The following is a 27,856-nucleotide window of genomic DNA, read 5'->3' as shown; positions in this document are numbered from 1 at the left end:
CAAGAAAACCAGATTTAAACAATAAGACTAACTGTGTTGAGCTGTAGAACAATGGCTAGTTTCTGTGATGAATGATCCAAACAGTTGCCCTGTCTAATAAAACACATCATATATTAAAGCGTCTTTGGTGTTTCCATGGTTTCTACAAAATAAAACCGGAAAACGAGGGTAACACGGGTATGATGTCACTGGTTAAAATTGCTTCTTTCTCTGGATTTAAATATTCTTGGAAACAATTGGGATGATGCAAGTATACAAGTCAACAAAATATATAAAATTGTTCTAACGGTTTTTGGATGTTTCGTATTTCATATTGTCCCTTTAAATGAAAACATGGTTGTAGCGCTTAAAAACATGGTTGAAGAAAACTCAGAGTCCCAGAGTTCCTGAGTGAGGAAGTGACTGTGTGTCCAATGAGAGGCAGAGAGCGCGAGCTCATGATGTTGAAGCGCGTGCTGAAGACTGAGCTGTCAATTACTGTTAAACAAGGACAGACAGACATCAATACACGCTCCTCAAACAACGCTTTTCGAAAATGGGTAAGCAATTATATTACTATTATCTGTTACTATCAATGCGCGATAACTTCTTAATGTGTAGCTAATATTAACATGATTACGGTATCATATAATACTTTATTTTATTGATTTTGAATGAGAAAGTCTGTTTTCTAGACCTTGACAGTTTTCATTGAAACAAATCAGACCCCAGTTTTAGAAAGTTTTATATTTAATGCTTTAAGATATTAACTACACTTTAAAGCCATATACAGAAGTGACCAGTGCTTGTTATAAATGGCAATGCATTTTAATATTTGAAATGACTTGGGAATTTAAATAACTATATATCTATTGGCTTGACTTAACTAACTAATATATATGCTATTTTTGTTACTAGCACTGCAAATAAGTAGTAACTATTTTCAGTTTCTTGTTAATAACTTGTTATTGTTTTTGTTTTTTACTTGTCATATAAATGACTAGTCAGAATGGCTACTATATAGGCTAGTTGAATTCAAAATCATAGTAGGAAAACTACGATTATACAATTATTTACATTTTTATACAATGATAATAATTTAGCAGATAAACAATTTTCACCCCGAAATCGCACTGTAAAAAATGATTGTTGGTTTAACTTAAAAAAGTACGTAATCTGAAAAAGCCTTAACATTTTGAGTTCATTGAAATAAAAAAATGGAGTTAATACAAAGAAGATTGGTTTAATCGACGGAAACTCAAAATATTATTGATGAAAGAAAAAAAGTTGTGATAACAAATCATGCAAATAATTTTTAGTTAAGAATAAACAGCGAATAACACAATGAATTACTTTAACATGACATTTTGAAAACTCCAATCTTTTTTTTTTTCACAGAGTAGAATAGTTAGTGAAACTGAAAAAGATATTAGTCACTAAAAAAAAAATTCTAGTAAAATAGACGCTAGTTTTTTTTAAAGAGTGGTAAGTGGCTCGCCATAACTATTTCTGTCATTTTAGTAATTTGGGTGACAGTAATAAGGACTATATATGAGTAACCATAACAAGTTTTGCTCTTTGAGGAAGTGGTTTGGAGAAATAGCAACACATCACTGTTGAAGCGTAAAACCCCTCATCTGATGAGAATGAGCCCGATAACGACATATACACATTGTTTTCTGTGTTGATAATAACTATTCTGCGTCTTTTGATGCCGTCACGACTCCTTTGTGGTATTGTGATGCCGTTATCACTCTGTTTTTGATGCAAGAGAGATTTCAATCATCAACCCGGGATGTGACAGATTCATGGTTAGCACACCAGAAGGAAAGCCGCAGTTTAATCTTAAAGTCTCCTGGCTTTATGTAATATCGACCAGTCGAATAATGAAATCGGGTCCTATCGACCCCATCCTCCCAGAAACAATGCAGAAGTTGCTATCGCACCAGTGATAATATCAGTCCAACTTGTCACAATCTTTCTGCACTGTGGCTCAGAAGGGGAAGTCAAATAACAGAAGGCTGTTGAGTGCCCTGGCACAGGAAGCGTCTGATCTCGAAAGCGAAGCGTTGCTGGATGTCACAGACAGAGATACGAGTGTAGAGAGTGGTGAGGAGGCTCTGAGAAAGGGAAGTGGAGACTTTGAGGTGGAGGCTGCCCAGAGCCAACCTATATAATTCAGTGCTTGTGTGGTTTGTAAAGAAGATGCTGTCAGGTGCCTGATGGTTACGTTGAGCTGAAACGCCTGAGATGGCTCGATACGCTCGCTCATGTGCAATTTGACCTGAAATTTGGTCAGTGCGATGATATTGTGCCTAAAGAAATAGCTCTTGTAAGCCGCTTGAGCGTTTCAAGTAAATTAAATGGCAGTGTGCAATAAACACATGACTGGTGAATGAATGCAAGATATTGTTTTTATAATAACCAGAGTGTACGTTTTGTTAGACAGCACACAACGCTTTTTTTTTTTTTTAATATTCGCGCAAGTATCACAGCTGTGGTTTATGCATACAGACAGGAAGTAGTGTTGTAATCATGTGGTTTCATATTAGAATGTTCTCTCTCTTTCTCTCTCACACGCCCATTTAATTCAACACTTTAGATGCAAAACTGCATTTTCTAAAGCAGACGTGCTGTAAACAGAGAGCGCTGCTTTGTTTATGCTAAATTCGCTTATTTTGATGTTTAATGTCATTGGGATTCACAGGATTGAGGTGAGGGATGTTTAAGTTTGTCTTAAAGTGTTAGTTCTGTCATCGTTTACTCACCCGTGTCATTTCAAACCTGTAGGACTTTCTTTCTTCTGTGTGCAAAAGAAGATATTTTGAAGACGTTGTTGTTGTTAGCTAAAACTATTGGTTTTGTCTATTTTAACTAAAAAGGTGAAATGAAATAAAATATACATTTTGGATGAAAAACCTAAAAGAAAATGTAGAAACGTTGCCTTGGCAGCTAATTGAAATACATAAGTTTAATTACGGAAACTAACACTGAAATAAAGACTTATTAAAGCTATATAGAAATATAAAAAAATTTAACAAAAAATATCAATATTAGATAAAAATTGAATGTTACCTTGGCAACTAACTGAAATAAATAAGATTAAGTTGAAGTACTAAAATCTAACAGGAAAAAAATTAAAGCTAAATATAGAAATATGATAAAAAATATAAATATTACATAAACTTAAAACTAGAAAATTTGAAATGTTACATTGACAACCAACTGAAAGAAAGTGAGTTTAAGTTGAAGTACTAAAATTATTGAAATTAAAACAAAAAATAATAATGAATTGCTATAAATATAAATGAAAAATCATACAAATATAAATATTGAAATGTTAAATATTAAAAGAAAAATGTAAATTAGAAAATTATAAATGTTATCTTGGCAGCTAACTGAAATAAATAATTTATTACTAAAACTAAAACTGAAATAAAAATGAATTCAAGCTATAAATATATATATTTTTTAAAAATATACAAATATAAATCTTAGAATATTAAATATTTTTTTAAAAAACTTAGAAAACTTAAAATTTGAAATTTTACCTTGGCAGCTAACTGAAATGAATGATTACTAAAACTAAAACCGTAAATATAAAGAATTATATAAAAACATATTAAATATTAATATTAAAACATATGAATATTAAATATGAAAAAAATCAATAAAACTATACAATTATAAATATAACCTTGGCAGCTAACTGAAATAAAAAGGTTATTACTAACTAAAACTGAAATAAAAATTAATCAAAGCTATACATATAAAAAAATTATACAAATATAAATATTAGAAAATATAGAAAAAAAAAACATAGAAAACTTAAAATTTGAAATGTTACCTTGGCTGAAATTACTAAAACTAAAACTGAAATGTAAAAAAAAAAAAGGTGAAAAAATCACGTAACAAAATGACTAAAACTTAAACTGAAAATATAAAAATAAAAGTACATTCAAAATATTAATAAACACTATAAAAGTATATAAACAATACTTCAAAAACACTGTTGAAAAAGAAGAATGCTTCAGCAGTTTTGCCCATACAATGAAAGTCAACAGGGAACAAAACAACACTGGCTTTCATGTTGTATAGTCATTTTTTCTCTTTTGTGTCCCGCAGAAGAAAGAAAGTCATACAGGTTTGTAATGATGATCATCAGTTAAAACTATCCATTTTTGAGTAATCTTAAAGTTACCCCATTGCTTTCCAAAGCATGTTGAAAATTCACCTTTGCGTCTGTGTGGTATTTCTGGGAAACCACTCTATATTTGGGTTTAAAGTCAATCACATTCATACAAACACATGTATCCCTGAAGCCCTTTAGCTGGCTCGCTTTCTAGATTCACTGAAACCCCACTGAACACAGAAAGTTATAATCACAGTGTGTCTTTTGTTTATTTACACGTTCACGTATGTGTAACTAGTATGCTGGGCTTTGTTTTAGTGCTGGACCCTCGAGGAGAGGTCGATGTTGGAGAAGTAGAGCTAGAAGACTGTGTTAACATAAAGCAGGAGCTGAATTCACCAAACCAGGTACGCCCAAAAACCGCTCATTATTTACTCGCCCTTGTGTCAATCCAAGCCTGTATTTCTTGGTAGAGGCTATCATATGACTTCCGTCGAATGCACTATTTTTATTGTGGTTGTATGGCAAAAGCTACGTAACATTTCTGCTTTTTTTCCACTGAACAACTAAAAGGATATGGTTTTGGTCAGTGAAAGATGACACTCTTACTATCCCTTTAAGGCACGACTCACAAGTATGGATTATCTCCCCAAAAACTGAACTGTAAACATGAATTTGAATATATGTATGTAGTTTATGTAAATGTCACATAACTGCTCCTTCTGATGTTGCTGAAGTGCAAATTCGCTTGTAAAAATAACATCTCACTTCCCCTTTCGATCTAATGACTGTTGCCAAATTGATTTCTGGTATTATTGCAATATTTCGGTTACAGAGAATGCTGATGTCAGGAACAGTGGTTAGTCACATGACATCCAACTTTATAGTCCATTTGACTTTCATTTTGCAAGAATTTCTTTTTTCTGTAGTGTACAGGAAAAATCAGTGTCCCAGTATATTGACATGTATTGACTCGACAGCCTTTTTTTCGGTAACAGTTTTCGGTTCTTCATTTCTGCAGTACATCAGTCAATAAGACGCTTTTGAGTGTTACAATTGGCAGGGACTTGTGTCGTGGCATGTGTAGTCATTTCTTTTATGCTACACACACAGATCCGCACATAAACAATCGCAGATGTTTTTTCTCTCTCTCTCTCTCTCTCTCTCTCTCTCTCTCTCTCTCTCTCACACAGTTCTGGTAATTGAAAACAGTGTTTGTATGCTGGTGCAAAGATGCATCATATTTCCAGGGTGGCGTCAGAAGTTGAAAGCCATGTGGTTTTGGTGGCGAGCGCTGGCCATGCCACTGCGTCTTCTTCAGCGTTTATAAACTCTCATTTTGAGTGTTATTGACACGTCCGCTGCAGACTTTACCCACGCACTTTTCCGAAATTTGAATGAGGTGGAAATTTAAAAGCTGCATCTCACATAAAGTCTCTCACAGTGGGTTCTGTGCTACTTTTAGCCACAGTTCGAGAGGGACGGGGGCACACACAAAAACCCTTCCTGTTTGAAACCTGACGGTCACCTGACTAAGAGCTAAGCTCATCCCTATTGTGGTCTTGATATGACTGTATTAAATTGAACAAGTGATCTTGTGTTTTTGTTGCATATCAATTGTTTATTGAGAGCACGTTTCAAAATTTTGATGTGCATTCCATCAGTTACGTCTGTTTTTTAGTTAAATTTGTGGTTAACAAATTATTTTGTCAGGAACAAATGCACAAAATACACAAAATATAGTTGGCTATGCATTATAAACTCTTAAAAATAAATATTCCCAAAGGGAATTTTCTCTGCGATGCCATTGAAGAACCATTTTTGGTTCACACCAAGAACAATAACTATAAAGATGACTATAACGATAATTATTAATGTCCACACCAATAGATGATATCATAGGGCTCGGTTATATGGCCAAAAAAATCATATCTCTGTAATTTTTGGTTGAATGGTGATATACGGCATATGCTTTTCTATTTGGATTAAAAAAAACTGTATTTATTAAAATAAATAAATAAATAAATATATATATATTTCGCATCATGCCCAATGTTGTCCTACAAACAATGTTCACATTGAAGGTTATGAAAACAAATATAGTGAATATAACCATGCGAGCTATGCTATATAAATACAAAAAGGGGGTTAAAATCACTTTACATTCTAAAAAAATAATAAAAGTCAGAATTATGAGTTATAAAGTCAGAATTGTGAGATATAAAGTCAGAATTGTGTGATATAAAGACCGAATTGTGTGATATAAAGTCAGAATTGTGTGATATAAAGTCAAAATTGTGTGATATAAAGTCAGAATTGTGTGATATAAAGTCAGAATTGCGTGATATAAAGTCAGAATTGTGTATATAAAGTCAGAATTGTGAGTTATAAAGTCAGAATTGTGTATATAAAGTCAGAATTGTGAGTTATAAAGTCAGAATTGCGTGATATAAAGTCAGAATTGTGTATATAAAGTCAGAATTGTGAGTTATAAAGTCAGAATTGTGTATATAAAGTCAGAATTGGGAGTTATAAAGTCAGAATTGTGTATATAAAGTCAGAATTGGGAGTTATAAAGTCAGAATTGTGTATATAAAGTCAGAATTGTGAGTTATAAAGTCAGAATTGTGTATATAAAGTCAGAATTGTGAGTTATAAAGTCAGAATTGTGAGTTATAAAGTCAGAATTGTGTGATATAAAGTCAGAATTGTGAGTTATAAAGTCAGAATTGTGAGTTATAAAGTCAGAATTGTGAGTTATAAAGTCAGAATTGTGTATATAAAGTCAGAATTGTGAGATATAAAGTCAGAATTGTGAGTTATAAAGTCAGAATTGTGAGTTATAAAGTCAGAATTGTGTATATAAAGTCAGAATTGTGTGATATAAAGTCAGAATTGTGAGTTATAAAGTCAGAATTGTGAGTTATAAAGTCAGAATTATGTATATAAAGTCAGAATTGTGAGATATAAAGTCAGAATTGGGAGTTATAAAGTCAGAATTGTGTGATATAAAGACCGAATTGTGTGATATAGTCAGAATTGTCTGATATAAAGTCAGAATTGTGAATTATAAAGTCAGAATTGTGAGATATAAAGTCAGAATTGTGAGATATAAAGTCAGAATTGTGTGATATAAAGTCAGAATTGTGTGGTATAAAGTCAGAATTGTGTGATATAAAGTCAGAATTGTGTGATATAAAGACCGAATTGTGTGATATAGTCAGAATTGTGAGATATAAAGTCAGAATTGTGAATTATAAAGTCAGAATTGTGAGATATAAAGTCAGAATTGTGAGATATAAAGTCAGAATTGTGTGATATAAAGTCAGAATTGTGTGGTATAAAGTCAGAATTGTGAGATATAAAGACCGAATTGTGTGATATAAAGACCGAATTGTGTGATATAAAGAAAGTCAGAATTGTGTGATATAAAGAAAGTCAGAATTGTGTGATATAAAGTCAGAATTGTGAGATATAAAGTCAGAATTGTGTGATATAAAGACCGAATTGTGTGATATAAAGTCAGAATTGTGTGATATAAAGTCAAAATTGTGTGATATAAAGTCAGAATTGTGTGATATGAAAGTCAGAATTGTGTGATATGAAAGTCAGAATTGTGTGATATAAAGACCGAATTGTGAGATATAAAGAAAGTCAGAATTGTGTGATATAAAGTCAGAATTATCTTTTAATTGTTTTATTTCGTAATGGAAACAAGCTTCCATACATATATTAAGAAAATATTCTAAAAGTGGAAATAAAGTACTTAAAGATGATTTAATAGTGGGAATGAAGTGTTTATCGGGTATAGGGTTTGGAGTAGGGGAGGGATTTAGGAAGCATCATCCATTTATAAATATGATCAAATACACTGAATATGTTGTTATTACTGTAGACTGTTTTATAATATACTTCAATAAACTCAGGTGCAAATAGTATCTGCCAGTATAAATCGAATCTAACAATTATTTACACTTTAAAATACATCAAAGTGTCTGATTTTTAAGAGTGTAAAATGTGAACCATTTTTGGCACACACACAAAAAAAAGCATTCTGAAACCATTCTCATTAACGTATTTCTCTTGATTGAAAGATATTTAAATATTTATTCCAAGAACTTTTTTTAACATGCCATTCCTCGAAGCTGCTTATCATCAGTGTTGTCAATATAACAGGAAGTGTTTGGGTAGATGGCAATCAGATAAATCTGTATATGAAATTTCACTGAAGATGACTCAAATCAGGACATACTGGAGCTCAGCCGTACCCATAGCAAAAGGCATGTGTCAGTGTGTCTCCTCTGCTGTATTCACGGCCGAAGCGAGGGAAAGAATGAATCAGACTCTTTTAGATTGCCCCAGCTTTTGAGCCCACATGTATGATATTATTCCCTTTACATGCGAGAGATTTACTTAGGCTTGTGTACTCATTTCGATACACTGAAAAGGGGCCTTCTTATCTTCTATATTAGTCAGAGGTTAGAATAAAGCCCTATATGCTCAATATTAGTCATTGTAGAGGCCTTATTCTGGGAAGGAGTTACCCTCTCTGAGGAACTCTATTCAGTGTGAAACTCACTGACTGAACATTGCTTTGGCAGCAAACGCCACAGTTCAACCACCAAAGTCATCAAATGGAAATCCAAAGCTTTCTGTGTGCGGTGCATAAAGTCACTGGGGAATTTCTTTTCTCAAGCTGTTATGAATTGTTTTTGGCGTGTGAATGTGATTTTAACCAAAAGCCGTTTCCAAAAGTTGTTTCCACAAACAATGAATCCTGCTGAAATGTTTTAGCTGGTTTAAGATGATCTGTGCCAACGCTCAACATAATTAATTAGTTTGAGTAGAGCCAACTCAAATTAAACAATTTAGTTCAAACAAATGAACTTTTATGAGTATTTAGAACTTTCTTTTTCTTTTGAGTTCTCAAAATTGACACATTTGAAGTAATCTGAACTGTTTCATTGTTTAACTTGTTTCTGTTAATTTAGACTAACTTAAATTTAAACGAAACTGGGCTGCACTTTAAACCTGAATAAGTTGGAAAAACTCAAAAAAATTAAGGCAATCGGTTACATCAAAGTTTTGAAAGTTAAGAAATTTAAGAAATTTTAAGTGTAAGTAAGCAGAACTTGCAGATTTGTATTTTGTTATCATACATTTGAATTGCTCTGAACTTGAAATATTTGAGTAAGCTAATTCATGCATTTAACTTAAAAATATCATGTAATCACATTTTTAGTTGTGGAAACTTGACTAGCTTTAACTAGCTAATTCAATAAATGCCACCTTGCGAATTGGGAACACAAAGCATAGTTGCTGAACATTTAACACACTGTTCTCAAACTAAGCTCATGCTCCACTCGTCACATGATGGAAACCCTACAAAAAACAACATAACAGAAACTCTTCTAAACTAGCATAACAAAATATTAAACACTAATAAATCTCCACCGTAACATTAATCTTGCACAAAAAAACATAATATAACACTTAATTTTGTAATTTACTGTCCCTTTTGAGTTTCAGTTTAACTTAAGTTTGTCTAAATTAAAATAAATAATTTCATAAAGCTCAAAAGAATGAAACAGTTCAGTTTACTTAAAATATATCACTTCTGTGAACTTGAAAGAAAAAGAAAGTGCTAAGTACTCATAAAAGTTCATTTGACTGAACTAATTCAATTACAACAGCGATTCTAACTAACACGTTTTAGTTAACTTTACTTAATCTTAATTTAGTTGCTGAGATCTAGTAATCTGTACTTTTCACATGCTATGCCTCGTTTACTCAGAAAATCCAAGTGAAGATTAATTGATTGGTTTGAGTACCATTTTGTCAAGCCAAAAAACTAAAGTTTTTGAGGCGGGTCAATTCTTAATAGACTTTTCACTCGTTTCCTCCACTTCTGCATATCTTTCTCGGTTTGCATTCACTGATTTCCCAAAGTCATCTTGAATGTTGAATTGTCAATATAACAGAAAATTTGGAGAGAACATCACATAAGCTGACTTAAATAATTGATGTTGATTTTCCTCAAATGTTTTAGTTTTAAGTCACCATTATGCTGATCAGTGTTCCGTTTGGTTGGGCACTTGGAACTTCATCTATATTAGTGTAATTCTCGTCCTATTGATGCAGCGATGCAAGGGAAGAAATACATATTGCAAGACACAACAATGGTGACAATTGCATTTTATTTAAAGTAAATTATCAAGTACTCTCTACAGTTCTTTTTAAGCCCCTAGAACTCTTGTGTAAGTGAACTATACTAACTAAGCATTTGTTAGCACAACATAGTATTCTTATTTCACTTTAATTGTTTTTTAAGGCAATCCATTTGCATGCTTTTTTTTAAAGTAAGTCTAACTAATTAGAATTTACAGTGTAGTCAAACCAACTAATTATTTTGGTCATTAGAGTATAAGTAGAATGCCTGCTTAATATCTGCTGGCACATTATTTTGATCCTCTCCAACACTGACTATAAGTAACTTTGCAACTACATGTCAACTTATTCTACTAACCCTACTAATACTCTAATGACAGTTATGTGACATATATTTGCAAGGTTACTAATAGTGAGTAGAATATCTCAAGTGGACTATCAAAATAAAGTGCATTTCAATTTATACATACAGAGAAAAAGGGGTACAACAGCTTGTTGCTGTTCTCTGTATCTTTTTTACTCCTAAAAGGTGCATATTGGCACCTTAGAGTAAAAATACGTACCTTAATGTACTACTATGAACCTTTTTGTGGTAAAAAAAAAAGGTACAAAGATGTCCTTTTAAGGGTACTGTCCCAGCGACAAGCTGTTGTACCCCTAAAGGTACAATTTTGACACCCTTTTTCTCTGTGTGTAAGGTTATTCAAGCATCAAAGTTTAGTATAATGGCCATTTTCCACCCTGTTACTATTTTATCTGTAAGACTTCTCCTGTTCTCCATGTAAATTAACTCTTTTATAATTGGCCAACTTACAAAAAGATAAAATTCAGAAAATCCTAACATCCTGTTTTCCATCCTATACATCAAGCCGCAATGTATAGCTATGCAACTTCTGAAAAATTAGCTTACATTCACTGATTTTCTGGAGTTTACCAGGGAGCTATAAGTCACATGTATTGTCACTAAGTGGGTGATACGTGACGGCTGGCGTTCATTTCTGCATGCCTTCACTCTTTCATTTCTCACTTGCGGCCTGCCCTCACTGTGGGTCATTGTCCTGTGTGCCTGTGTGTTAGCTGTTAGCACTTCCACTTTAGCCTGATCAGCTACTTTGCCACAAAGGGTGAATATGCTGTTTTTCTGTAGATAACATTCACTTACTTCCCTGTTTCATCAGGGCGTGTTCCTTCCTTGTTATGCAAGAACATCTATATGGTTTATAAGATGGTGAGGTGCCACAAATACACTGCGAAAAAGCACAACCAACATTACCAGGGCAGTGGTGTAGTGATTATTTGCACCAACAGAGGGGGCTGCGAGCGATACTGATTACTCTATTCTATGACGTTTTGTAATGTAAATAGTGTGAGTTGTGTATTCAAACTGAAAATGTGCTCAACTGTCACAGCTTTCTTTATATTGCGGTGGGGGAGGGGCTAACAGACTCATGACAAAAAGCATGACAAAAAGCCTTGTGAAATGTATACACTGTTTTAACAATCTGAGCGCATGGTCTGAAGCGTATGGTGCAGGTGCCCTTGGGCGTTTCCGAACTTTTGCTAGTTTAACGACGGTCGCCCACCAAGTGCATGGTCCAAAAGGGTTGTCCCTAGTCTCTTAATGGGTGTGTTTTGGTCGTAACATGCAATAAACCAATCAGAGTCTCATCTCCCATTCCCTTTAAAAGCCAGTTGCGCTTGCACCATGGCGGATTCTCAATTTACATGGAGGAATTTGCAAGCAAAGAGACTGAATGCTTCTCCAGAGAGGAATCCTTTTATTTTTAATATATAAAAATGTGTGCGCTGCTTAATAAGCAACATTTTGAGCGAAAATTACATTTTTTTCAAAGACTACGTCCAGATTCAGAGCGATGATCAAAAGACAGATGGAGCACAGATTGATGATCACGTTATTTTACATATGCATATGATTACATATGATATCGCTTGTTTCTGCTTCTTCTTCACCTGTGTTTTGATCTGGAGATTCTGTACTCTATCAGAAGATGAATAATAGCGCCCCTACCGTGTAACAGTGAAAACACTGTCAATGGCAGGGAAAGAGATAAAATATAAAATCCAATATAGCTTATTAATGATTCATACTATATACAGACAAGCAGATGAGCCCAGAATATGAATGCAACCCGCCAAATTTCTATAAAACCGTTTTCAATGGAAAAACGTTTAACGAGAAACTGCGTCTTGCATTTATATTCTGGTTCTTCTGCTTTCCTGTACATAGTATGTATTATCAATAAGGTGCATATTGAATTTGGTGTTTTAATATAATTTTCTTTCCACATTAACATTGACAAACCTGGTAAAAATGACTGGATGTGACGTCATGTGAAAACTATGAATTAGGGAGAGTAAAGCACAAGCACACAATTCATAATTAAAACAAATTTGTCTCCGTTTGTTGGTTCATAGATAATAAATGGTTTCCATTTCAGAAATCTGGTGACCTTATGTGTCCAAAATCGCCCCCTATACCCTTAAATAGGGCACTATTTAGGGGACGGCCATTTGTAGTGGTGTCCGAAACCATAGTGGACACTATCAGGTGCACTCATTCAATCCCACAATGCACCGTAATAACAAGTGTAAAACTCATGTAAGCTCAAAGGCTAGAGAATACCCATAATGCACTGAGAGTCACACAGCGAAGCTCTGGCACATGCTAGTGTAAAGAGGTGAGATTTGCAAGTGCAAGAGCCTCTTACCTTTCCTGAAACTGTGTGTTTTTGTCTATATTAGCCTTGATTTAGGCTGTAGCAAGTGAAAAAGAAGTACACCTTTGCTTACTTTTTAAACAAGAGTTCTTAATATGGAAATAATATAATTTAAATCAATACGCTCAAGTGAAAACTGAACTAAATATACTTGAATCTTATGTCATGAATTGAAATATATTTGCAATTACACACTTGCAATTTAATACATTTTAAAAATGTAATATCAAATTTATAACAAATCAAATGTACTTTACATGTGCTTTAATATGTTAGTCAACGTATATCAAAATATAATTGCTTGATTAAACATGATTTATAATGCACTTTAAAGTAACATTATTTAAAAGTGTCATGAAAGTGAGTACACTCAAGTGGCCTTTTATTTCAGCAATATTGTATGATCTGCATGTACAGTTTCTTTTAAATATACTTTTTAGATTTGAAGTACAGTACAAGTGTAGTTAGTTGTCTGCAGTTAGTTATCATCCTTGTTATGAATCCTGGAGTTTAGCTTCTTCCACAAGGTCTTTAGATCAAGTGATATAGGAACATATCTATTTCATAATCCCAATACACTTTTTTAGTATTATATAGATAAGGAAGGCTACATTCTGTGTGTTTGTGGACTAGCTGAAATCACTAACTCCCGCCCACTGCCTCTCTCTCTCTTGCAGTAACTGCAGAGTTTCTCATGTTTGCAGCACAGTCTTTATCATAGCATGAAGAACAGCACTAGTGCAGCTCACCTTTGTGAAAACCCCACCAGTGGTTCGGTTTCCCTTCAAACAGGATGTCTGGTTACTTATTGAAAGTGGTGAAAGCCAAAGCTGTTGTGTTTTCAGTCTCACACTCTGAATATGACTGGTCTCAGAATGGAGTTGCATGAACGCCTATATCACCTGCAATTTTGCATGAGGCTTTGAGAGAATGAATCAGTCAGAGGGTTTATCAATCTATTTGTGTGAAAGTGAAATTCGAAGGTTGTTCGAAGCACAATTACGCCGCTTCCTGTAAATGACACAAACTCTCCCACATATATTCATATCTTGCCTATATCGTGTACAGTGCACATGCATACTGTATATTTATTGGTTATTGAAGTCTTATGTTGGGAACTCCTGAACTAGGCAGAAATTGACAATTATGTGAAATGGAAAAATTCCCAACGTCGGCGAATCTCACAAAAAATTTTTTTTCACTATTATTACCCAGATTTTTCTGGAAGTTTTACCTATTTTGTAATTGTATTATTATTATTAGTGGTGATTCTTATTAAATTATTATTACTTGAAAACAAATTTGAATAAATACTCTACTAACCTAATCTAAGTTGTTCACGATTTAAATATTAGTAATACATAAAATGCATAAATAAATAAAAATACAGTAAAACACAAAATAATAACAAAATTAAGGTTTACGCATTTCAGTTAATAGTAAAATTCTATCAAATTGAATTGAATAATCCTTACATATTATGTATTATAACTCAGCTTAATAAAATATTTTGTATAAATCTCAAACTTAAATCTAAACATATTTCATTTTTTTTGGTCAAATTTATGAATACGAATCACATAAACTAAATGGTCCATCCCCATTTTCCATTAAGATTTATACAAAATGTGTTTTAATTCTTAATATTTAAGGATTATTCAATTCAATTTGATGGAATTTTACTATTAATGCGTAAATCTTGAAAAAAGGCTTTTAATTGTACATAATAATTTATGATAACTGTCATGAAAATAATGTCACACTAACTATGTTTCCATCCACCTTTTTTAATGCACATTTTGGGATATCGCACGTTGGATGGAAATGCCAAGATGCGCATAAATTCTACAAATGCGGCTTAATTGAGGTGGATACATTTTTTATCCAATGAGAAAACAGGCACATATCTACAATGGGAACACATTTACTGAACAAATGATGTGTGAATAATAAATTAAATGTGACTTTGCATGATGGGACTGCCAGAGGTGGACAGTAGTGAAGTATTTTTACTTTCTATGTCCTTTATCATTTTTTTTTTTGAAAACTTTTTTCTTCACTACATTCCAAAGCATAATGTCATACTTTTTACTGCACTACATATCATAAATAAAAGTCGTTTTTGTTTTTTACCTTTACTACTTAATTACATTTAAAAAAAATTTACTTTCTTGTACTCAAGTAAAACTTTTAATTACTTTTACTTGAGTAAAAATAAGAAAGTACTTTTTAAAAAAAATGCAATTTAGTATTAAATGATATTCATTATGAAACGTAGTGCAGTAAAAGTACAATATTATCCTTTTCCAAAGAAAAACACTCTGGTTAAGTACATTTTTCCAAGTGTCTGTACTTTATCAGAGTAAAAATAATTCATTTATATATGCAAAAAAAAGAGCCATATTAGCTTCTCCTACCTCAGCATTTGGCGCCAGTTCATCAGGAAGTGACGATTTTGTTCTCTTCGACTCTTTAGCTGTATTCGCAAATGTTTAATGCATTATTCAAAAGTTTGGATGGAAACACAGCTAATGTTCCAACTCATATAATAGGCCTAATACTCCTAAAATATTCTCCATTTTCTTCACGCAAAATCACCCATTTATATATATATTTGGACACCTTTCATGATTTTGTGTCTTTTAACCATACACCATTTCTCCACTAGACCAGCAGGGAGATGGAGAACTTGGCATCCACCAATAGCAGTGAGGAGACTTCCAAAACCGACCTATCGGAGAGTGAAGAGAGGACATTTGTGACCAATCTCTACTGTTTTATGAAGGAACGAGGCACGCCGATAGAGAGAATTCCCCACCTTGGCTTTAAACAGAGTGAGTGTGAAGACTGTGGCATCTAATATAATATCATTTAAATCAGTTTTTCAGCTGCTTTTTGCTTTTGGCATTGAACATCATGTGGTGACCCTACACCAAAACCTCAACTCTCAACTCTCACCTCTCACAATCATACAAATATAATTTAATAAATGTACATGCATTTTTTTTAGGGATGGACAATGTATCGGCCATCATATCGATATCGTCCGATATATGTTCATTTTTAATGTTATCGGCCCGATAAAGAAAATTTGTCTTATATATTAAAGCAGATAAATAATGTATTATTTCCTTCAGCTGAGACACTTCAGATGGGAACTGTTCGCCATGATGGTTTTAAATTGCTTAAATTATGATTGAAATCACTTCAAACATGAAAATATAGCTATGTGCAGCGCAAGTCTATCATATAGGCTACATAAAATTATAACGAGAACATCATAATTGTGTGCTTGGGACTTTTGTTTTTGTAATCAGACTCTCAAATTTTGATTTAGATTTATCGGCCAATGTATTGACTTTCAATTATCAGTTATCGTATCGGCCAAAATGATCATATACTTACCATAGTAATAACAGTAAATTATGCATGATTACACGCAACTAACCCTCAAACAAACCCTAATCCTACCCTAACCATATAGTAAGTACATGTAGATACTTAATGTTACTCTGTACTTAAATATATAATTACACTGTAACAATGACACCTTAAAATAAAGTTTATTTTAAGGTGGCGCAGTTACACGTTACATGCACTTACTATAGTAATAACAGTAAATTATGCATGCATAATTACAAGTAACTAACCCTAAACCGTAACTCTATAGTAAGTACATGTTGTTAATTAATATTACTCAATACTTATGAGTAAGTACAGTGTAACAACGTCACCTTAAAAATAAAAACAAGGACACTGTAAAATAAAGTGTTACCAAAGGGTTACACTTTATTTTAAGGTGTAATTGTTACAGTGTAATTATATATTTAAGTACCGAGAAATATTAAGTAACTACATGTACTTACTATAGGGTTAGGATAGGATTAGGTTTTGGTTTAGGGTTAGTTGCATGTAATTATGCATAATTTACTATAGTAAGTGCATGTAGTAACGTGTAACTATGTCACCTTAAAATAAAGTGGGTTACATTTGACAGTGTCCTTGTTACACATTACATGAAGTTACCATAGCAATAACAATAAATTATGCATAATTACATGCAACTAACTCTCAACCAAACCCTAATCCTATCCTAACCCTATAGTAGATAAATGTAGTTACTTAATGTTACCCAGTACTTAGATTTATAATTACAGTGTAACAAAGATACCTTAAAATAAAGTGTAACCATTAACCATAAGGTGCCATTGTTACAGTAACTGTAATTATATATTCAAGTACTGAGTAATAATAATGAACTACATGTACTTACTGTAGGGTTTCGGTATGATTAGGGTTTGGTCGACGGTTATTTGCATGTAATTATGCATAATTTATTGTTATTACTATGGTAAGTACATGTAACGTGTAACAAGGACACTGTAAAATAAAGTCTTGTTGTTCTTTTGTTTTCTTCAAATTAAAGTTCTGTATTTTGTAGTGTTCCAGAATTTGGTAACAGGGTTACATATCTCATATAAAATTAATAGATAATAAAAAGCACCTCCTTTCACTGAACGTTTGTTGAAACAATAAAATAACAGGTGCAATTATGTTCCCTCTTTGTGGGAAGTGCCATCTACATATCACTTGATTTTTAACATTCTGTGTTACGTTTTTTTTTTCTTTTCAGTCAACCTGTGGAAAATCTACAAAGCTGTGGAGACACTTGGAGGATATGATGCGGTATGTATCTTCAAGCACACAAACCTCCAACCTGGCGCTGGTCTATCTCCCCCATCTCTCATTCATGCCGCTGATAGCATTATCTTGTCGATATATTGTGCAAGTATGCCAACTGCCCAAGGCTTCCGCAACGAGGAAGTTGAGAAGCAGGTCATGCATTCGCCTCTTGCTCTTGCACAGTGGAAACTATGAGGGCTTTAGCAGTGACCGTTATGACCACAATGAGAACGGGGGGTCCATCCTCCATCTGTAGCTCTTTCTGCCCAAACCTGCGTCTACAAAGCTTTGTTCTCTCACCCTTCAGTTTCCACTCACTCGAAGGTGCTAAGTGTTTGTATTTTTAATAAGTGCGACATGTGGTCAGTAAAACCGATGTTTGACAAAACTGTCTGTCTGTATATAATTTTAGCCTTGGTCAAAGGAACTCTTGTTTCTTTGTGTGAATTGCGTCTGGGAGTGGAAAGTTTGACCTGTTTGACTCTAAAAAGAGTCATGCAAAAAAATGCCATTATTGCATCAGTCAAACTTTATTCCAGTAACGCATCTCAAATGAGTGTCTCTTGACAGAGACTTCACAGGACTGACACCTGTCATTAAAAAGTACCTTGGTCAGTAACTGATTTAGCAATGTGTCAAGCAGTAAGAGCTGAAACCTTTATCAGCCTGTGAAAATAAATGTGGAGTATGTACTCAGACACACATGAGGAAACCTCAGAAACTAAGCAGTGACTAATCGTGGAGTTCCACTATGACAAGAGCTGATCTGACTGATAATGCAGTGCATGCAGTACACAAACTGTGAAATAAAATGGAAGCTTAAATGATAATTTAGCTATTTCAGAATCGCATGATCACATTACTCAACCAGTTAATGCAAATAAGGTCCACTGTCAGTAGTGTAGCGATGCATGAAGCACTAAGGAATAATTGACGACGGGGCGCTGCATTATTAGAAAAATAATACACACCGGAGGTGGTAATACGGTCACGACGCGAAACGTATTTTTCTAATAATTCAACTGCAATTATTCCGCTTATACTATGGTTACCACACATCAAAACATTGTTCAGATGATGGATTTCAAGACATTTGTCAGGTTATCTTTAAAACGCTCGTGTGCTTACGCATCCAATCCCACGACTAATACCAAAACGTCATTTTGCCGTTATTAATGCAGTTATTAGAGAGACAACTGTATCAATAACAGCACATACATTAGCCGAGCACTAACGTGAATGACTGCTGTAACAAACCTTGCACCATCCTTTATCTTTACTCAAAGTAGTAAGAACGACAGACAATCTACATTAATAGACACAGATTTAGTGGTATAGTGGCCCACAGCTGATGAGCAGAAGTATTTCAGTAAGACTGTGATTGTCAGGACTTCTGAAACGGAGGACTCCGTTTTATTGACAGGACAGTTAACAACACTCTTAAAAAATTTTTTTTTAAAAAGTGCTATATAGCACCAAAAATGGTTCTTCGTCGTAATCATAGAGGAACCACTTTTGGTGCTATATAGCACCATATCTTAACATGTTCTGTATATGGTAGCGGTGCTATATAGCACCTTAGTCAGCGGTGCTATATAGCACCTTAGTCAGCGGTGCTATATAGCACCTTAGTCAGCGGTGCTATATAGCACCTTAGTCAGCGGTGCTATATAGCACCTTAGTCCCAGCGGTGCTATATAGCACCTTAGTCAGCGGTGCTATATAGCACCTTAGTCAGCGGTGCTATATAGCACCTTAGTCAAAGTACCACTGAAGAACCAAAACTGGTGCTATATAGCACTTAAAAAGGTTCCCCTATGATTACGAGCCAAGAACCATTTTGGTGCCATATAGAACCTTTTTTTTTAGAGTGAAGGCACAAAGTGGTAGTGGAGGAGTGACAGTCCAAATGGAAGGGCCAACGGGGAACAACAACAGGACAGATGGGGGTAGCTGCAGGAACCAGCTCCAGGAAACTGCAGGGCGAAGAACCGCTGAGGACTTGACCAGGCCAGGCAGATAGTAGTGGTAAAAACAGGGCAGGGCGCAATGAAGCAGAGGCCAGGAACTTGTTGCTCAGACTCGGGCCCAGTCTAGTTGCCAGGCAGACGGAACCAGCAGACAGAGAATCCCAGGGAGTAGGCAGGAACCAACACGAGACTACACTCAAAACAAAAAAAACTGGCAAAACTAGAAAACCAGAAAAATTTATTAGAAACTAAATAACTGAAGCTAGAAAAGGGGGAAACATAAAAGTGTAGCTAAGAAATAAAATAAAGAAAGACTACACTAAAAATTCTGAAAATAATGAAATACAAATCTAGACCTGACGGAGACATTAAAACTTCAAAGGCCTTGGCAAGATATGCAAACAAACACTGAATACGTACATACAATATAACAAACCAGCAAAGACAAGAGGGAAAGGCGCTCAATATAAAGGGATCAGCACATGAGGATCAGGTGAGCACAATTAGTGAAACGAGGACTAGACAAGGACTAAACAAGGGGGCGTGATAACGGGAAACAAGGAGGCGGGACAAGAGGAACACATGGCAAACACAAACAAAGACAGAGCCATGTGCTTAGACACAACACAAACATGGAAACATTAAACAAGGACAACACAGACAAGGCTGCCAGGGCAGAACCCTGACAGTAATAACATGAGTTACACAATATAAAACACAAAACTATGTATTTTGAAAGCCCGGTAGAAAATACATACATCAATAATTATTCATACTTGTAGGTTGTGATTCTAAGGAGCAAGCCGGCTGAAATAAACCGGTACTGACCCATCTTTCAAGAGCAAGCGGTTTACAAATCCCGCATTGAACTCCGAGATTTGAGAAGCAAATCTTCCCAGGGCAGGACAAGTTGTTTGTGGGCGGACGACGTACAACATAGGCGGGCATTATGCAAATGTCTTTTGTAGTGACGTACCATCACGTAGTGGGATTCGAAACACAAACGACTCGTATATGCGGTCTAGAGTCGATTCTTTCCTTTGGGAGACAATAACTTTATTAATCGTGCACTTTCGACTTTACAACCTGATGTAGTAGATTTAATGCGGGTGCGGTTTGGGTGGCGGTCTTTGTGTCAAACGGGTCGGGTTGGATATGGAATTAAATCAGTGCTGCTGTCGGATAACAGGTCAGGTGTTCTTTTAAGTTCTGCGGGAGCGGGTTTACCAAACAGCAATCCTTGCAGGAATTCCCATTGAGAATTTGCATGCAGAATTGTATTGCAGAAAGGCAAATGTGACCGCATCAGTAAAAAAGACCATCCAAACCATGTGATGTGGTGTGGTGTAGTCATTGGAATCTGTCTTGTAATCGAATCAACGTCAAAGAAGTATCAATATACAGCAGGCAGTTAAACTCAGTTCTGCTGAGGGTGTATAATAACGTTGTGTTTGCTCACAGGTAACAGCGCGGAGGCTATGGAAGAATGTGTACGACGAGCTGGGTGGTAGTCCGGGCAGTACTAGTGCAGCCACATGCACACGCAGACATTACGAGAGGTAAACACACTCGCAATCTCAAAGAATCGTAATGATTACAGCTACAGCACATACAGTGCAGAACGAGAAGAGGTTGCAATGAAGACTCTTAACTCGCATTGCCCACAAGATTCAGAGGATGTGCATTGACCGCCAGGCCATGGCTCCGACACTAAATCTCTTTCTTTGTGCAGGTTGGTGTTGCCCTTTGAGAGACAGCTGAAAGGCGAGGAGGACAAACCACTGCCGCCCTCCAAACCTCGCAAACAGTACAAGAGGAGCCCTGAGAACAGGGGAAGTAAGCCAGAGAGCAAGAAGAAGAGGAAGATGGAGAGAGAAGAGTGTGAGGTGAGCGGCAAGAAATGCACTTTGTTCAAAGAAACTCTTTGTCAAATGTACAATACAGTTAGAGTTAAGCAAAACAGCCATGAGAACTAGTGAGAGCTATGTGAAGACGCAGACAGATGGTTGAATTGAGCCATTGAAATGGACTGTCTGAACCAGTTCATGGAAATGAATCGAATGATGTTCAAGCTACTATACTGGTCTTAAGACAAAACAAAAAGCTCATTAGAACTTCACAGTTTTGCAAATATCTCTATCACAACATTATATGCAGTAAATCGGAATCAGGCACTGTACACACACTGCCTGGCCAAAAAAAAAAAAAACACTTTTTGGATTTAAATAGGCAAATGCTTTTAGAAGAACTGTTGCCAGACATATAACATGCTAGAATTACAAAAACAACTGCAATAATGATCCAATCACAGACACTTAAGCATTGGCCAAATCCAATTTGGCCAGGCACCGTATCTCCAAACGTCCTATGTGTGAAGATGTATCTGTCTGCTCCTTGTCCTAAAGCATCTCACTTTTGTTCTCAGGAGAAATTGGGATCAGATCATCACTGTGAGAGAGGCATGTGTTCCCATCCCAGTCAATGGATGCCATCCGATCGCCTAGACTCTGAGCAGTCGTCCACAACTCCTGTCCACGGTCCGCACACTGGCACCTGCTCCAGGAAGAACCCCCTCATCCAGACTCCCACCCCGGGTGAGGTGATCTCTCCCTTGGAGAAGAAGAAGCGTCTGGCCCAGGCTAGCCTCACCGCCTCTTCCTCTGTCTCCTTAGAGGATGGTGCCGAACTGGAGAGACCCTCTGTTATTCAGCTATCCCACTCATCCCAGTCTCCTGCTTGCCCTTCCTCTACTCGCACCCGCCACTCTTCCGATGGCTCACCCCTCCCCGTCTCCTCTCCATCTGGCTCCCTGTCCCGTAGCCCATCTCCGTACTCGGTCTCCTCCGAGGACTGTATAGCCGTGACGACCCAGAAGTCTCCCGTCAAAGAGACTGAAATTAAGACTCCTTCTCGTTTGCCCACTCTCCCCACATCCAAGGCTGGTAGCACCGGAGTTTGCAAGCCTCTCGGCTGTTACCCCAACAGCAAAGAACTTGCCAACTATCACTACCATTACCGGGAATTCCTGCAAGCTGGCCCAGCCCATTCTGAAAAGACCCAGAGGAGTCTTTCATGGACCTCGGATGGTAAATCGGGCGCCAGACTTGCATCCCACAGGCTGCCCTCGCCTGTCTACGCCAAAGCCTACTGGGTCCCTCATGCCTCCAGCTTCTCCAAAGTCTTACCCCGTGAACCCTGCAGGCTACAGCCCACTTTTAAGCCACACATGTCCTACCACCAGCACCTCCTAAAGAGGCCCACCACCGATGCAGCCTACTTGAAGAAGATACCCGTGTCCCCTCCACTTCGCATGACGGACAGGAAAGAGAAAGCAAAGACTATGTTGCCCAAACCTCTGCCTACCCAGCAGTACCTCTTCCACCCCCATGCCGGTCTGACAATGCCCTACCTGCCAAACTTAGAGAGACCCCGGGGAGACTTAGCCGAACAGATGAAGGCTCTACCTTTTCAACCTGTACTTCTTCCAACCCACCTAACAATGCCTCCTGCTCAGACCCACTCAATGAATTGCCCGCCAGTGGGAACCCCCTTTCATGGGTCTTATGAGGCTGCTTTGCCCTCCTACCCTTACCCGTTTCCGATCTGGCATACACCTGCGGGTTACAACATGACAGGACTGCAGCCTTTCTGAACTATCCTGAAACTACTGGTCCTTATGGTCTAGACCAGGGGTGGCCAACGGTCCCGGAGAGCCACAGCCCTGCAGAGTTTTGCTCCAACACCTTGATTAGCTTGTTCAGGTGTGTTTGATTAGGGTTGGAGCAAAACTGAGGCTGAATCAGTTTTTTGCCCCATATACCCTCAAATAGGGCATTATTTGAGGGGACAGCAATTTGTAGTGGTGTCCGAAACCATAGTGGACATTACCGAGTGCACTCATTCAATCCCACATTGCAACGCAATAACGAGTGTACAGCCAATGTACACACAACGGCTGTCCGAATTCACTCACTCGTTTTCATTCGCTCCTTCAAGTGAACTGTATTAGTGGACTAACGTAGGGAATAGTGAATGAGGGTTTAGGGGGCAATTTCGGATTCAGTCTGTGTCTCTCTAGAACCGACATTGGCCACTCCTCGTCTAGACTAGACTTCAATTGTGCTTCAGGGCAACATGATATAACATATTTTTCTTAATACATCTTTTAGCCATGTTATTCAAAAGAAGTCTTTTGTAATCAAAATATAATAACATGCTTAAACTCTAAGGGTGTGTTCACACTTGTAGTTCGGTTTGCTTGGTCTGGAACAAAAAAAAAAACATGTAGTCCTGGTCCACTTAGCGTTCACATTGGCATTTTAATACCGAACCTAAAGATACTGAACTTAAAGGCATAGGGATACGTTCACAACCTGATTGGTCGACGACTTTTATTACATATATTTTGTGACTGAACATATCAAACATCCCAAACAATGCTGTGTCCTGGGCTAAATGCACTCGTGGTGTGTGCGTAGCTACATATGATGGTATTTAGACCAGCTGAGAACTTGTGAACAGTTTATAAAATGTGTAAAGGAGTCCCTCCGTCACACACACAAAACAAGATCAGCTGCGAGGAGACGTGGCTCTGAACTGTGATGGGCAGCATCGTGACTATGATGAGAAAAAACAGATACGCTTGAGCATTCTGTCCTTTTTATGGCTCGTTTTCACCGAGAGGTACGGTCAGATGTACAGGGTTCAGATGCAGCGTTCACACTTATTCAAATGAACCGCACTAACAGAGCAATCTCACCAGGGTTTGTTTTAATCCAACCAAACATGCCAAGTGTGAACACACCCTTAAAAAAGCCACTTAAATTAAACCAACGTGAGCTGGCTGTTTCAGGGCGGGACTAGTCCTTCACAAATAGCTACAAACTCTGATGTGGAACGGTCAAATGAATTTCCACGATCGTTTTACATTAAAGGACTGTTACATGTGAGGTCCTGCTATTTGGTTGAGCGTGGCACTTGCAGCAACATATACATGGAATTGATTCCCGATGTACACACAATACTGATCAAATGCATCAGTAAATCGCTTCGGATTAAAGTGTTTGCCAAATGCTGATCAAATCTGAATGTTACATATGTTGAATTAAGTGTATCAATCAAGCCATTCATCTAATAAATTATTGAAACAATTCAGGGTCCAGAGTAAATAATCAAGTTTTTTTTGTTAATGAATCATTACCAGAGCTAGTCTGGCTCAAATAGGAATTTTCATACAAGAGTAAATCCTTCAAAATTTTATTTTTTGTATCTTTATATTACAGTCTCAAGGTACTTGGCACAAGATGGTGCACCAATAATGTGAAAAACGACTGTAATGTACAATTGTATACTGAATGTAAAAAATATTTTTGTATAAAATAAATTTGTCAAGATTGTCCAGTCTTTCCTGTGAATTCCCTGCAATAAAAGATTCTAGCAAAGAGAAGACACAACATGCATGTTGAAACACCACATTTATTTGAAAGGATAGACAAATTCCTTTTCAAGACTTTCAAAGTTAATGGAATGTAATTGGGATGAAATGTAATCTTTGCTGGGACATTGAAAAAGACTTCAATCTCCCTTGCAAAATGTGCAAACTTCTGTAGTGCATCTAGTCGCAGATTATAAGTATGAGCTCATTGTTGTAACAGAACAGGTAATGCATTGTATTTTCGAGGAAAATTTGGAAGTAGCTGAGCCACAGCGAACAATAGGGTGCATAAACTTTCTCAATAAGTGATGAAACCTACATTCACAAATAGGATAACAATGGCAATTCTTACGTTTCAGATTTATAGAAAGCCCGTTTTCTTGATGTTAAATGTTAAATGTGCTAATAAAGCAACCAATGAAGAACTAGGTCCCTATAAAAAGTGCAATTCTATTGTTCCGAACAGGGAACAGCAGGGAGAGAAGTGCATAAGTGTCACTATTGGAGTGTTTAGTGCATATTTCAGTGGGGTAACTCGTGTGGAACGAGTTTGTAGTAAGCGCCACAGGACGGGCAGCGCTGGGATTCACCCTGATGCAACCAAAACCAAACCACTGCAGTGTTGTCTTCTTCACCTACAAATAAAGAAAATGTCACATAGGTTAATAGGTAATTAGGTGATGGCTCATGCTAATAATATACACATAACAGCTATGTTTCCATCCACCTATTTTTATGCACAGTCAATAAGACAACCTGCGCATAAACTATGATGGAAACACGTTTCCCGGATAAATCAAAATTAAATGACACATCACTTACAAACACAGCCAACAATCCTCTTGTTGGTTATGGAGGGGACGATATGAGGGTCTTGTTTGGAGCCGGCATACTCCTTCGGTTTTAAGATGTTATATGGATCCTGGTGGAGAAGGGCAGCGTTGATTCTTCTGAACTCTCACAGGACTCTTTATTTTACACATGATACTTTACCGTTCCTTTCTTGGACGCTTGCAACACGATCTTTTCCAGACCGGTGGCCTGCTCATCATCCGTGGGAATGCCTGAACACAAGATCACGAGTTAATAATGTTACAGACGGCGACTGCAAGGTGTATCGATGCTCCTCAAACAGTTATTTTTCAGCAATTCATTTGGAATAGAAGTCCCTTTCAGCTGAGCCAAGTCAAAATGATGAGAAAGATTTAACTTTATAATCACAATGTCAACTTGATGCCAGTTATCATCTCATAATTATGACTTTTGGGGTGTTTTATATATAACATACATTCATGGACAACATACAAACACACACACAAATACATAAACAGATAAATAAACACCCCCCCACACACATACACATACATACAAACAAACAAACACACAGACGCACACACGCACACAACCCACCGCCCCCCAAAACACACACAAACAATGCATACATAAACAACACCTACATATATACAAACACACACACTTACATAAACACACACCCACACACATATATTCTTCACACATACATAAATTAAACACCCACACATATACATAGCACACAAATACATGTGTGTATTTCAACCTTTTGCCATAATTTCGAGTTGCTATAATAATGATTTTGTCTCATAATTAATTCCGACTTATCTAACAATTATCATTTACCATTAGCAAACCATAATTTTTTTTATTTTTTGTTGATGTATCGGAAATGGGTTTCCACAGGCATGTCCTTCTAAAAACGCAAATAATTTACCCCCCTGCCATTATTGTTAGTATGCAACAAACTCATATATTCCCTGCCAGGTCAAATGTTATAGGATGACAGCGATTAAGAGGATTAGACGTCAGGACGAATTCACTGACAACTCTCCAGTGAGGAAAAAAGGTCGAAGTTGTAGCGACAAATTGATAACGTTACACCAAAAAATGACATTCAACTCCGTGTGTGTACAGAAGATTAATGTTTATTTGAGGCGGAGGGGTCAGGGTATAGTCACTGTCGATCTAAGCGGTGTTTTCCAGCGAAAACCGTCCAAACACGCACACAAAACAAAGTCATTGATCGAGCAGTACCTCCAGATGCCAGTCCCCGAACGACAGCCGGAGATGGGAGAGGCCGACGGCTGTAAACAGCAGCGCGGACCGCTGATCTCAAAAGGAGTCTGGTCGCCATTCCTACAGAAACACTGCGCATGCGCGATACAAGCTCGTAATATAACGGCCGCGTCAGTAAATGCGCAATGCTGACATCTAGCGTTCTGGACGACTAGCGTGCTCGAAATTTGTTCAAATATACAGAAAACAATAACATAAGCAACCGAAAAAAATCACTCATAATTGTCTGAAAGTTACAGTCGTGTTGAGACAGTAGCCTGGCTGTAAAACAATGTATAAATATTATGCACAAATGAAACAAATAATAAAGTGCCCACATTACAGAATTGTTGAATATGACTGATGCAAGAGCCATTTAAGATTTCCCAATAAAATATCAGTAATATAAATATCAGCATGTGGCACTGGACAAACATATAAGGCTATAAACATCAGTAAACTGCCACAAAGAAATGGAAAACAGAGTTCTAATGTACCTTAAAGGGATAGTTCATATATATATAAATATAATATAATAAAAATTTGTCATCATTTACTCACCCTCAAGTTGTTCCAAACCTGCATGAGTTTCTTTCTTCTGTAGGATATTTTGAGGAATATGGATGACCAAACAGTTTCTGGTCCCCATCATACTATAGAAGTC

At 36.5% G+C, this 27,856-nt stretch overlaps 2 protein-coding genes across 4 annotated transcripts; one reads left to right on the top strand and one right to left on the bottom strand.

Moving 5' to 3' along the window:
* The first annotated feature begins 452 nt into the window (after window positions 1–452).
* On the top strand, window positions 453–25,121 carry arid5a (AT-rich interactive domain 5A). 3 transcript variants are annotated; one of them, XM_079828243.1, is made up of 7 exons: window positions 453–539; window positions 4,430–4,518; window positions 15,691–15,851; window positions 17,651–17,703; window positions 21,132–21,229; window positions 21,403–21,556; window positions 22,096–25,115. In XM_079828243.1, the coding sequence occupies exons 3-7, from the start codon at window positions 15,698–15,700 to the stop codon at window positions 23,320–23,322; spliced, it is 1,686 nt and encodes a 561-aa protein (XP_079684369.1). In that variant the 5' UTR covers window positions 453–539; window positions 4,430–4,518; window positions 15,691–15,697; the 3' UTR covers window positions 23,323–25,115. The 3 variants fall into 3 exon arrangements, with proteins under 3 accessions (XP_079684369.1, XP_079684367.1, XP_079684368.1); XM_079828241.1 differs by having other exon boundaries at window positions 465–539; window positions 15,686–15,851; window positions 22,096–25,121; XM_079828242.1 differs by lacking the exon at window positions 453–539 and adding an exon at window positions 2,580–2,693 and having other exon boundaries at window positions 15,686–15,851.
* Window positions 25,122–25,127: 6 nt separating this feature from the next.
* Window positions 25,128–27,295, bottom strand: cox5bb (cytochrome c oxidase subunit 5Bb). Its single transcript, XM_079828244.1, has 4 exons — window positions 27,172–27,295; window positions 26,098–26,168; window positions 25,927–26,026; window positions 25,128–25,739 (listed from the first exon to the last, which is right to left on the bottom strand). The coding sequence occupies exons 1-4, from the start codon at window positions 27,290–27,292 to the stop codon at window positions 25,627–25,629; spliced, it is 405 nt and encodes a 134-aa protein (XP_079684370.1). The 5' UTR covers window positions 27,293–27,295; the 3' UTR covers window positions 25,128–25,626.
* Window positions 27,296–27,856: the final 561 nt, after the last annotated feature.

Source organism: Gobio gobio (genome assembly GCF_949357685.1).
Source record: "Gobio gobio genome assembly, chromosome: 10".
Classification (NCBI taxonomy): Eukaryota; Metazoa; Chordata; class Actinopteri; order Cypriniformes; family Gobionidae; genus Gobio; species Gobio gobio.
Note: the sequence above shows the minus strand (reverse complement) of the source record. Positions and strands in the feature narration are given on the sequence as shown.